General features: G+C 36.1%; 1 protein-coding gene across 1 annotated transcript; it reads right to left on the bottom strand.

Annotated features, from left to right (window-relative positions):
- Window positions 1-130: 130 nt before the first annotated feature.
- Window positions 131-3690, bottom strand: LOC103323765 (Core-2/I-branching beta-1,6-N-acetylglucosaminyltransferase family protein). The gene is made up of 4 exons (XM_008225774.2): window positions 2954-3690; window positions 2759-2834; window positions 2536-2651; window positions 131-925 (listed from the first exon to the last, which is right to left on the bottom strand). The coding sequence occupies exons 1-4, from the start codon at window positions 3567-3569 to the stop codon at window positions 417-419; spliced, it is 1317 nt and encodes a 438-aa protein (XP_008223996.2). The 5' UTR covers window positions 3570-3690; the 3' UTR covers window positions 131-416.
- Window positions 3691-13869: the final 10179 nt, after the last annotated feature.

Raw genomic sequence — 13869 nt, 5'->3', positions numbered from 1 at the left:
AATGAGTCAATTTCATAAATAAAAAATTGCAAACTAATATTATCATGCAAATATATTATTGGAACGCTCTGGAAAAATAATGACTCAGAATACATATTTTAAGGAAAACAAAATACTAACGCATAGTGCATTTTCACCAACAAACCTGTATGCTTAGAGCTCAACCTCGATAGCAAAAGGAGATATATGACATTTCAAGTTATATGCTTTGTAATACATCACTTGTACAACAGGACACCTTGGTCAACTCCAAGCACAATGATTTGTAATACATTTTACAACAATTTCAATTTAACTTAGCCTAGTTTCGCTAAAATCAGTCCCTATCAGATACTCTTCTCCCAAATTTTCAAATGCTGAAGGGGCAACTCACATTATCGTTTTCATTCAATCTCTCGTGGGACAGAGGATCCAGATCACTCATATAGACATTGATGAGATCGAAATGAGCCATTTGAGAGCAATCCAACCATAAGTTTCTCAAGTCCTCTTACACCTGGACCAGGCCGCAAAATATCAGCATCTCCCCAGACTGAGCACGTGTCATTTCCAAACCCACCTAAACACCAGCCACCAGGCACAACTTTTCCTCGACCGCGCTTTAATACATCTCTATCTATACGGTCAAGCATTGGATCATCTAACCGGAATCCTGTGGCAAAGGCAGCCCCATGATGAATCATAACATCATAATCATCGGAACTGATTGGCTGGGGCTTCTTTCGTGTGTCGAAATTAGCATATAGCAAGTTGTGGTTTATGACAGTTTTATTGAACTGATAGGAGTTGCAAAGAATGGTAGGGAAGTAGTTGGAAAGGGCTGAAGGTGTGTTAGAAAAATACATCAATACAGTCCTTGGCAGGTTATCAGTACCAACAACACAAAACTCAATAAAATTACGACTTAGAATCGCAAAAGAAGAACCTGCAGAGAAAAATGATCATACAAGTTAGTCTGACAATTATTTTTAATAAACTGCTACTACTAAGTTTCCAAAATGATCCCTATCTCAATTGGAAAAAAGAGAGAAAGCAAAAAAGGGAAGTTTTACATAACAACGATCAGCGAACAGTTAAGCACAGTACAGTTCACATCTACAAAGTAGTAGTGCAAATTTCAGGATAGCGTAAGGGCATCACGGTAGGCATAACTGGCACATATCAATTGGTCCATGGTCTCAGTCCCAAAGACCACCAGAGTTACGAGATCTTCAATCAGATAGTCTCATAACTGGATCACCCTACTTTGCTTCTCTGCCCACTTTAATAACCTTTCCAATGCTATATCCCATTTCTCAAGCCTTTCAGTGAACTATTGAAGCTATCAAGAGAGTACGGTGACGAAGGTCACCGGGTGGATGTTACATTTCTTTGCCCAAAGTTTATGCCAAATGCTTATCTTCTTTCTGATTGTCTTTCTACGCTGATTCTCTTCAATGCTTATTCCTTTTTTATATGGTAATCGGAAAACATTGTGGTCATTGCTGTATAGGCAAGTAATCTTGAATCTATTCAGTTTAATCCAGGTAAAAAGCTGATATTAACTCATCTAGACTGCCTCTTTGTGACAGAACTCAAAGGTTAAATTTAAGAAGAATACATATTTTACATCATCAGTGTGCAAAACTTAAGAATATCACATATTACATAGTATTTATGGGGAAGAAAAAGAAGAATCACTAATTCAATCTCTAAGTTTGTTGGCAACTAAAAGGTCAAACTGACTCATTCCTAATATCTTTCTGCAATTGACACTACGGATGGGAAAGTAGTAACCAGTAATTATAATTTTAGTTCTGAACACAAAGCTAAAGGAACCACTAGATAAATTTAAGAACTCAAATTCACTTTGTTTGAATGGAAATTGCAAGGCTTCATACAAAGCACCCTAGGTCCTCTATGCATCTCCAGGTTCTCCACCACCATAGAAAAGACCACTTGAGTAGTGTTCCAAAATTGGATTCTTTTCTAACCAAAATTGGTTTTGATACTAAACCACCAAAACCATAATACTTGGCCAAAAAATTCTTGGCACCAATGACAGTGAAAAACAAACTGGAAGGCTGTTACCTTTCAGCTTTTTCTCCAGCTCTAGCAATGCAAACAGAAAGTGATAACCCATTAGATGCTCAAGGGTAGGTGATTGCTTCAATCCGATAACTGCTTGATGGATCCTTATGCATCCAGCAGTGGGACTCACCTAGCCTAATCACACAATCTACAAGCTCACACCACTTTATAGGTTATTCTTTGGTAACATCATTTGAATTTCAAATTTAAACACGTTGCAAATTGACCAAATTATAGCACTAATTGATGGAAGTACAATGGATAACTAAATCTCAACTAAAATTTTGCGAGGATAACTTAGATAGACTATTGATGTTCATTCGCTCTGTAAACAACTCATACTGCGTGCAAATGAAGCTCAAACTAACACACAGGCAATCACATTTTTCGTAGTACAATTTCCTCTTTGATAATTGAAATAAAGAACTTAATTTAAGCAAAAACTAGTTCACAAAGAAAATGCACCTGTGAACAACCGGTAAGCATTAGGCAACACCCTTTTCTGTGCAGCATAGAACATCTCAGTTTTCTGAGAAAGATAAAGCCCCGGATCAACAATTATCGGTTTCAATCTCCTAGACCTGTAAACAGCAAACACAAACCTTACATTTCATTTACAGCATCCACACAAAACTTGAATACAAACATAAATGCGAAATCGATAAATCTGAAAGGCATACGATCGTACTCTCTCCAACCAATATAACTTGAATGGTTCACAAAGTTTAGATCTTTGGGCAGGAATGACATAATGTGAAGAAGATCTACACAACCCAGAAAACCCCATATAAAAAATCCGACATAAAACCAAAAAATACACTAAAAAAAAAAAAAAATCAGAAACAGTAATTCAAATCCAACAACAATGCCACAAAATCCATACCGTCTTGTGTAACAAGTGGATAATCACCAACACTGAGGCTGATAAACCAATCCCAAATGGGCGACAAGCGAAGCAGAATCGACGCGCCATGAAGCGTAAAGGAGATACCAGAAGATCCTGTTGGGTACACAAAATCAGCCTTTCCAATGACATGGACATTCTGGGCAGCTCTGAAAATGGGGAGTGACTGGACTTTGAGAGCCAACTTTTCACGCTCAGAATCAGAAGCAAAGCGGTCAAGGTGGAGAAGATATTGGTTTCTGGGGTGGTAAGTGGCGTAAAGGAGTCTGAGGATCCGACCCAAGTCGCCTTTTGACCCGGACAAGAGGTAGGCTATGGAGGGAGGGATGGGATCTGAGGAGTTGTTGTCGTGGTAAACGATGCGGTGGGCTTGTCGGGTCGGGAAGAGATACGGGTCGGGCATAGAATGCGGAGAAGAAGAGGAGGATGAGAATGAGGATGAGGAAGAGGAAGAGAGGAAGAGGAGGAGAGCAAAAAGGGAAGAGACTAGGATGATTGAGAGGAGGGCTTTGGGGTCTTTGATTGAGAGGGCGGTGGGTGCGGAAAGAAATGAAGGTGGTGATAATGGCGGTGGCGATGGGCTTAAGTTTTGCATTGCTGCTTTGGGATTGTGAAAGTCTCTGCGAGTGTCGCTTGTGTTTTGTTTGAGTTAGAATTTTGCTTTCGGCTGCTCTCTTTCACGCTTTGATGCTCTCTGCCTACTCTGTTTTCTGATTTTACTTTATCGTCTCCTCCTTTCTTTTTATATTTTTAATCGAGTTGTCTTCTTTCTCTATTTTGCTCTATTTTTAATTTGTTTGATTTGCAAATGACCTACTGGTGTAGTGTTTTGCAGCAATTGCTTCTTAGTAAAGGTTATCAATTGAGTTGTAACATTCGTGTATTGTGTATGAATTTAGTATATTATAATTCCTCTCAATAAGAAAAGTTCTAAAAAAAATAATTTATTATTTTTATTTAAACAGGAAGTGAATAGAACTCTAAACCTATTGAGCCTAAATTAAGTTTTTTTTAGCAAACGATAACTACGGTCTAATATTTAATATTATATAAACTAGGAAAGTACAAACTAATAAGAAGGTTTGGAGATGTTTACTTACATTAATAATCCCCGAGGTTTTTTATATTTTCACAAAACCCCTTCAGATCTCAAAAATTACAAAAATACTCTTTGAGATTACAGTTTGTTTTCACAAAACTTCTTTTTGTTAATTGTTCGTAAAAAAATTGATGATTTTATTATATAAAAAAACTTATGCAAATGACAAAATTAACCTCAAGGAAGTGTGCAATCTAATCTCAAGGGCCAATTTTGTCATTTGGAGATTGTTTTGTATAAAATCATCAATCTTCGAACGAAAAATTAATGAAAATGGTTTTGTAAAAATAATTTAAAGCCTCAGGAGATGTTCGTGTAATTTCTAAAATCTCAAGGAATTTTGTAAAAAAAAATAAAAAATCTTAGGGAGTGTTAGTGTAAATAACTCTTAGTTATTTCTTGTTGTGAATTTTTTTTGAACTCAATCTAATATAGGTAATATAATTTGATGGTCCGCTTTCTCCCTTTTGATTGATGAAAATATAGGCAAAAAGGAATCGGTTTTCATCCTTTTTTCTTTTGGTTCTAAAAAATGGTGTTAATGTAAAACCTTAAAACGGTAGAAACTAATTATACAAATCCTCTTAAGAAAATTAAATATGAACATATATGATGACCATGTATACAAAAGAAAAATGGTTAATCATTTTATTAGTCCATGAATTTAGACTGGATTTGCATTTGAGTTGCTCAATTTCCAAAAGGGAGTTTCACTAAAACACCCAAAATGGGGGCTGAAATTATAAAAAAACTCAACACCCAAAACACTTTATAAACACACCCAAAACCCATCATTATACATACTCAAAACCCATTTATAAACACACCCAAAAAATATACAATTGTTGATTTTGGGTGTGTTTCTATGTTTAAATAGTGTTTGAGTTTTTTTTATAAATACATGTCTAGGATTGAGTTTATTTATAAATTTGTATTTCTAAAATGGTTCTCGTGGTTTGTCAACTTCAATTTCGTTAGGACAAATAGTCATGGTCAATTTTGTTAACTTTTCTGTTAAATGCAGGGGTAAAATGATATTTTTGTATCAAAATTGATTAAAATATGAATAAAAATTAAATTTTTTTATAAACAATTAAAAAATTAAAATTAAACTCTCTCTCTCTCTCTCTATCCTGATTTCTACTCCCCCGACTTTATTATTATTTTTTGGGTTGGTTTTTTATTTGATTTTCTTTTATTGTTATTTTAAATATATGATTTTTTATTCAATTTTTTGGTTTTAACATAAAAATACCATTTTGCCCCTGCATTTAATAGAAAAAGTTAACAAAATTGAAGGCATTGTAACATCCCACATCGACCAACAGAGAGAGGGGTGATGTGCCTTATATGTATATGTCCACCTCCATCTAGCACGAGGCCTTTTGGGAGCTCATTGGCTTTGAGTCATGAGAACTCTAAAGTTAAGCGAGTTGGGGCTAGAAAGAATGCCAAGATGGGTGACCCACTGTGAAGTTGCTAGTGAGTTTTGAGAAACAAAACCGTGATGGCAGAGAGGGGGTCCAAAACGGACAATATCGTACTACAGGGAGCCGATCCCAAGACGTGACACATGACCATTTGTTCTAACAAAAGTGAAGTTAGAGAATATAGAGACAGAAATAGGATGAGAATTAGATGATAATCTTTTAGGTTTTTTACTCTAGATTTTTTTTTAATTAAAAAAAACAGCAACCAAAGGTAAATTTTCCTTTTCTAATACAACAAAGAAATTGAGAAGCATTTGATTTCAGATTAATCCTTATTCCACGCTTAGCAAATGTCATACTTAGTCAAATCATAGTTCCACATGCAAGGACCCTTTGGTATTATGATCCACAAAACTTAAAATTTAAAAAAAATCAAAGGGGAAACATGAAATCAAATCAGATTGAACAAAAGAAATGAGGGCATAACATTAACCTCGTTAAAACCTTGCCATAAAATCCCCCAAATGAGGAAAATTCGGTCAATAAAAATGAGTATCACAACCCTTCAATAGACAAAATACAGCAAAACAAAACTACCCCTCATATCCCCGTCTTTATCCAAGAACATCCTAAGGCAAGGTGGAGCCGCATCCTCCCATACGAACTTGCCTTGCCAAGCACTGATTTCTCATAATTAACAACAAAGCAATTAAATTTGAGAAGCATTTGATTTCAGATTAATCCTTATTCCACTGATAGCAAATGTCATATTGACTCGACTCATAATTCCACATGCAGGGACCGCTCGGCAATATACTCCACGTGCGGTCGTGCCATGGCGGGAACTCTCTTTTTGCTTTATATATGTCGAAATAGTGAGATTCAGTTCCCCAAGCGAAACTGCAAAAGGATAATGTTCTACCAAAAATATTTGGTCTGAACGAAAACTCGTAAGAGCCACCGACAGGGACGACATGGGTGCCAAGATCATCGTCCTTGGACTTACAGTGAATGGTCATCTCTGCACCCAAATAATTATTAATGGTTCTAACAGTTGTTTTGCCGTCTGCATGGCACATAGTTAGGAACAAAACAGGCACAATTAGTAGCACATTTCTGATGAGCGTAGCCATGTAATGATATTGATCGTTGGATTTTCTCCAACCCACTTGGAGTTTGTTGAGGGATGATCACGAGAGGGTGTCATGTTCTTTTATATAGTAGGTTTCCTCATGGCCTAATCAATGAGGTTCATTGAACCAGGTAACAATTTTCTATTGGAATAAAATGGAATTATTCATAAGGATAAGAGCACAATTAGTGCACATTTATGTTGGCCCATAAACCTTGTAATTCAAGAAGGTAATAGTATTTACTCATACATACGATGTCAATTCAATTCTCCCTTTTCTCAATTTCGCTTGTATTAAAAAGAAATTCAGGTCATAGAAACATGATTATTGTTGAGTTATGTTGACTGAGTATAAAAAATTAAACACTGGAGTGCAATTATTTAGATGGAAAAAAGGAATAAGCAAAAATATACTTGATTTTTGTGAGAATATGTGAAGTGAAAAATGTCCCATATTGGAAAGTTAGAAAACCTTGTTAGGGCTTATAATGTATTGGGCTCCCCTATTGCCAATTGGTTTTATAGTGGAGCCTCAACTTCCTTCAATTTTGATGATTTGTATATAACAAGTTAAGTGTATATATATATATATATATATATATATATTTTTTTTTTTTTGAATTTTATAAAAACAAAGTAAGTTAATATAGCATCCATCAACGGATCCCAAACCTCTAATTTAACGTGCATTTAAAGGAATCTTAGCAGTGGCCAACTTGATGTTGTCCACCGCCAGTCCATAATCACTATATGTTTACAATAACACTAAGAGCACCAACTTCTTTACCAACTTTTGGATACAATCACATGTGGCACATGTCATGGCAACTCATGTCATTTGCCATTTCATATGTTTTAATTACATAATTTGTTATAAAAAAATAAAAGAATTTCACACAGATCAAATAAAAACATAAATAAAAAAGAAAGAAAAGAAACCCAACGATTTTAGATTTAGGGATACACTCATCCTTTTCGTCTTCCTCATTCCCCTTGAAAAACCCTAGAAATTCAACAGTCCTCCATTGAAGAACTAAGCTCTTATTGCAATAGTCTCTATCGCCACTAAAACGCCATCGACATATATGTACTTGAGCAATTGTTTGTCAGTTGTTTGTTTCTCTCATAATTGTTACTATTTGATGCCAACGAGCTGAAGAAAAAGTTGGACAAATTGGAGTCGTAGGTACAAAGAGAGAGTCAAACAAAGTCAAGGTCGAAATGGTCTACAATCAGGACATTTAGAGCACCACCATGTCCGTGGAGCAAATCCCGAAGCCCCCAAATTTGTCCACGAATGGGTCTAGGCTCGAAGTAGAGGTGTCAAACGGGACGGGCTGGCCCAGCACGACACGAGCCCAGCCCTTTTAAATGAGGCACGGCACAGCACGAGCACAAATATTAATGGGTCATGCTAGGCCGACACGAAAACTTGGGACGAGCCGGGATCAAGAAATGAGGTCCAATGGACCGGCCCGACCCATGGCTTGACATGAGCCGGGCTTGGCCCAAGCCCGCTTCAAGCATTGCCCAAGCCCGGCCCACTTAACATTTTTTTCTTTCTCAAAAGTCAAAATGCAATAATTTGACATCTAATGTCATTGTTTATATGGGTTTAAAAAAAAAAAAAAAATTTATAATCATAAACATATATTTGATGTCTTTCATTTTAGGGAAATTACTTGGGTCCTTAATTAATTAAACATATCAACTACAAATTAATTAAACAACATTGGACTTGATATCTAATCAGTATGTATGACATATAGGCTTCTCTTATAATCAAAGCAAGACATTTCTTCACATATAAAGTAATAAGTTGTTTAAAAATGAAAAGTTGAAGTGGACTTTGTGGAGTTGGACACTTTTTGCCCTCCGCCCTTTCATATTGTTTGGATGTTTGATTGATTAATGTTTTCAAATAGTTAATCATTTCTTGCCTCTAATTATATTTTTAATGTTTATAATTTGAATTATCTAGTGAAAAAAAAATCAAGTGAAAAAAATTCAAATTAAATGAGTTGGTTATTTGGGCTTGAGTATGACACGAGCACGAGTACGGCACGACATGAGCCCGGTCCAACCCGTTTTAATGTGGACATGGGCTTTGGGCTGGGCCGAGATCAATGATTTTACTTGAATGGACTGGCACGGCAAGGTACAACCCAATAAATTAAATGGGCTGGCCCGGCCCAGACGAAAACGTTAAAAGCACGAGTTTAAATGGCAGCGGGCCCGACACGGCCCGTTTGACACCTCTAGCTCGAAGTCGAAGTGAGGATTAGGGCTCAATCTGAGGTATTAGTGGGTTCAATAATTAAACTTTTATCTAGTAGGAACCTGGGTTTCAATTAGTATTGCAACATCGGTTGTGTTGATAATTTTGTTAGGTTGTGATTAGTGGGTTAGCCGAGATAATCTCTAGCTTGCATTCAACTATTTAGTTGATTAGTTGTACATTAGCAGGATTGTAGATTCTATCGGTTTATTTTTAATAATAAAGTTCATTATCTCCGTATATGAGTTAAAGAATCATTGCCAATGATAGAAAGTTTTGCTTATTTCAGCAGTATTTTTAAGCATGAGCATACCGTTTTTTTTTTTTTTGGATAGAAAATTTTGTAATGTTAGGTTGTTCTCTATACCAATATGTCGGTCAGTTCATGGTTCGTCTTTTTATCATACCGCAATATGTCGGTTGGTTTACGATTTCATTTAAAAGTTGTAACCGAAACGCAACCACCCTCTGTCTACGCCACTGGTCCTACAAGCACCGCTCGAGAAACTTTGAATGGAAAATGAAGGAACCAAAATGAACAAAGCCAGTGAATCAAATCAATTTATCATAGCATATGCCAAGTACAAAATATAAGTTCGTCTTCCATTTAAATCCAATGAAATCAAAGTTGATATAAAATTTCTTGAAACCATCTTCTTCTTTAATTTCGAGAAATTTAAATTCATACACTTGGTAAAGAGAACAAAAGAGATAGATATGATAAATAGAGCACATAGTCCTCACATTAAAACTAACAAATTACAAACTTGTTAATTTCAACAATCGGGGATAACCAATTCCTATTTATGCCTCGCATTAAATAATAATAATAATAATAATAAAAATCCCTGTATGCCGATACCAATACAATCAAGCTCTTGTTTTAGTTTTTTTTTTAAACAAGCGATAGTATTTATTGAAGAAATAGAACATAGTGCAAAGCCACAGAAGTGCCGAAATGGGTACAGCATCTCTAGTGATCAAATGAATTGATGATATGAAGAGAATTACGCCTAAACCAACAAAAATTCAAACCCTTGATTCAGCAGCCCCAAACTCTTGATAATTATAGAATATATGAAGAAGAGCATAATGTGAGTTACATTTTCCATCTCCCATAACAACAAAGAAATTACAAGTGATTAAGGAGCATATATGATTTCAGACTACTATCGTTCCATTCTTTGCAAATGTCGTAATAACCGGTTAAATAGTTCCACATGCAAGGACCCTTTGGTATTATGCTCCATATGCACTCATAACCATCACAATTCTCGTGGTCCCTATCTCCCATGTATATGTCGAAATAGTGAAATTCAGTTCCCCACTGAAAACTGCAATAGAATTGTGTTGTCCCCCAAAAGTTGGGCCGAAATGAAAACTCATACTTGCCCTTAATGGGGATAAGATGGGAACCAAGATCGTCCTCCTTGGATTTACAGTGAATGGTCATCTCTGCGCCCAAATCATTAGTGGCGGTAACAGTTAGTCTATGCTTACGAAAACGCCAACCGCAAGTAGTTTGGAACAACACCAACACCATTAGCAGCAACAATACGCTTCTGATGAGCAAAGCCATATTGATATTGTTTGTGTGAAAAGTAGTGGAGTATTTCTTGGTGGAAGATGACTTGGGTATTTCTTCTTCTTTTATATAGAGGTTCCTTATCGTCTAATTAAATGAGGTTCACAGACCCTGGGTAACAATTTTCTTTTGGAACAAAAGGAAATAAATTACAGCAAAAAGGGAAGAAAATTTATGTTGATGGTACAACTTTTTGCGGAACTTGTGGTTTTTGGTAAAAGTTTTCCTTTCATGTTCGTCAAGAAATTTTAATATAGAGTAAATGATGATTTTGACCTTACCCATACAATTACAAACAGACTCTGTCACCAAAATACTTAACGAAATTATGAAGTTAGGACCTGGTTAAAACGAACAACAAATGACGAGAATTGATTGGATTGAAACAATTAATTGAAGCTAAATGGACCAAATTGAAATCCAGATCAAACAACAAGACCAGAAATGTCAATTCTCCATATACAAATATTTCGGAGGCCGAAGTATGATTATGATCCAGTAGTTTTGTGAAATTTGTGTTTGGGGTGTCTGTAGTTTCAATTGTTGCAATTTGATTCCCGAAATTTACTAATTACTACAAGAAAGGCATGTGTGTGCTGTTCGTACACCTTTAAGAAGTCTCCAATTACTGTCAACGGAATATAGTACAGTGGAAAATGGCCTTAACTTGTAGACAAGAGGTCTTAGATTTGAACCCTCATAACATTTTAGTTTTGTGTCTGTGTAAGAAATCGCCCACCCTTTTAGTTTAGACTATCGTTTTTGTACTAAAAAACAAAAAAAGCCAATTACCATTGCATATGTCAGTTGGGGACTAATTGTATCGAAATAATTGATAAAATAGAGCAATATTAGAATCAGAAAATTTACAAAAACATTACTTTCAACAATCATAGGTAACCAATTCAATATGCCGTTGCAAGTACAATCAAGCTCTTGTTTATTACAGATGAAGAAGAGCATAACATGAGTTCATTTTCCATCGCACGTAACAACAAAGAAATTAAAACTAAGGACCTTATGATCTCAGATTATCCTTGTTCCATTGAAAGCAAATGTCGTAAAACCGGGTTTCATAGTTCCACATGCATGGCCCCTTTGGTCTTATGCTCCACAGGCACATCTATATGATATGCGTATGTCGAAATAGTGAGATTCCGACCATTCGAACCTGCAAAAGTATAGTGTAGTCCCCCAAACATTAGGTCTAAATGAAAACTCATACGTACTTTTAACGGAGATCACATGAGACCCGAGATCGTCGTCCTTGGATTTACAATGAACAGTCATCTCTGCACCCACATCATTAGTACTTCTAATAGTTTGTGTGTGGTGACGAAATATTGCCTGGCACCTTGTAATCAGGAAAAAAACCTACCATTAGCAGCAACACATTTCTACTGAATAAAGCCATGATATTGCTTGTTGGAAGTTTTCCTTGGTAGTAAAACACTAGGGTTTCTTGGTGGAATAACATTTGTGAAATATTCTTTCATATAGTAGGTTTCTTATGGTCTAATTAAATGAGATTCGTTGAACCTAGTAACAGTTTTCTGTGGGAATAAAAAGAAAATTAATTATAACATTCCAGAGTAATATTTCTGAGCATGACTGTTAAGTAATTTCCTAGTTTAAATTTTTTTTTTTTTTCCTAGAAAACAAGGTAAGTTAATATAGCATTCATTCATGAATCACGAGCCTCTTCATTTAACATCGGTGTATTTAAAGGAATCTTAACCATTAGCAGTGGCCAACTTGTTGGTGTCCACTGTCAGTCCATAACTAGGAGTGAATTTCGACAATGGGAGATAACCAATTCCTATATGCCTATACCAAGTAAGTGCAATCAAGCTCTTGTTTATTACAGATATGAAGAAGAGCAAATGTGAGTTAAATTTTCCATCTCACATAACAACAAAGAAATTACAAGTAATTAAGGAGCATATGATTTCAGACTCTTCTTCCACTCGTAGCAAATGTCGTAATAACCAGTTAAATAGTTCCACATGCAAGGACCTTTTGGTATTATGCTCCACAAACACTTATTAGTATCACAAAACTTGAAGTCTCTAGACTCTATGTATATATCGGAATAGTGAAACTCTGTTCCCCATTGGAAACTGCAATAAAATTGTGTTGTCCCCAAAAAGTTGGGTCGAAATGAAAACTCATACTTGCCTTTAATGGGGATGGGAACCAAGATCGTCCTGCTTGGATTTACAGTGAATGGTCATCTCTGCGCCCAAATCATTAGTGGCTATAACAGTGTGTCTAGGCTGATGAAGACTTAAACCGCAGGTAGTTTGGAACAACACCAACACCATTAGCAGCAACAATACATTTTTTTATGAGCAAAGCCATATTGATGTTGTTTGTGTGAAAAGTAGTGGAGTATTTCTTGGTGGAAGATCACTTGGGTATTTCTTGATCAACAAAGATACTCTGGCAATTCAACATGCTAACTTGTGCATTCTTATTCATGCATGACTTATCAAATAATAATTCTACTGAAAAATACTGAATGTATAACTCATCATGTTCTGTAATTCTGGCTGGACTCAGGAGACATCTGGTCAACGATCCGCATTCTGGCTCCCACGGTCTGGATAACTGTAAGATTCGTGGGGCAACATATTTAATACCATATCCAATAATAACAATTAAAATCATAGATAAATTAAAACAAACTGGATTAAGAGAAAATAGGCAAGCTCTGAATATCTTTATATCGACCTCACTTAAGATTTATAAATAAACATATATGTGTATATATATATATATATGTTTGTAAAACAATTGTGATACTGAAGCAAATAGTGGTAACTGTATAAAATCCTTAATTTAGTTTAAAAGCATCTCAAAACTGAAATTCTCTCCACCTAGGCATACCCCCATAACTGATCCGTCAATTCCTGATAATCACATTCCTGGCAGGTCTCGAGGATACAAAATCAACCCGAGCCGCAATCGATATCCGTCAATTCCTGGCGGTCTCGGTGACACAAAGTCAACCCGAGCCGCAATCGCGGGACTCGGGGACCGTAGTCACTGATCCGCAACGGCGGTCTCGGAGACAACCTCTCAATCCGAAGCCGCAACTCGCACCACACGGTCCAAAGCGCCCCGAACTCGTGGGGCAAAATAATCGATCAGACATCGGCATCACACTTCAGCGCCCTCGAACTCGTGGAGCAAAATAACTGATCTGTCTCAAGGCAACTGGGGGGTACCCTCACGGTGGGTTTGAAAACCATAATCTGCTATTTACACAAACTTTCGATAAATTGGTTTTCAACTGAACTTAAAAGATATTCATATATGCAACAATATATACATATATTTATATGTACCAAAATCTGATGAAAACCAAA

Source organism: Prunus mume, linkage group LG2 (assembly GCF_029339155.1).
Source record: "Prunus mume cultivar Tortuosa linkage group LG2, ASM2933915v1, whole genome shotgun sequence".
NCBI classification, from domain to species: domain Eukaryota; kingdom Viridiplantae; phylum Streptophyta; class Magnoliopsida; order Rosales; family Rosaceae; genus Prunus; species Prunus mume.
The sequence above is the reverse complement of the archived record's forward strand: the minus strand, read 5'-3'. Positions and strand labels throughout refer to the sequence as shown.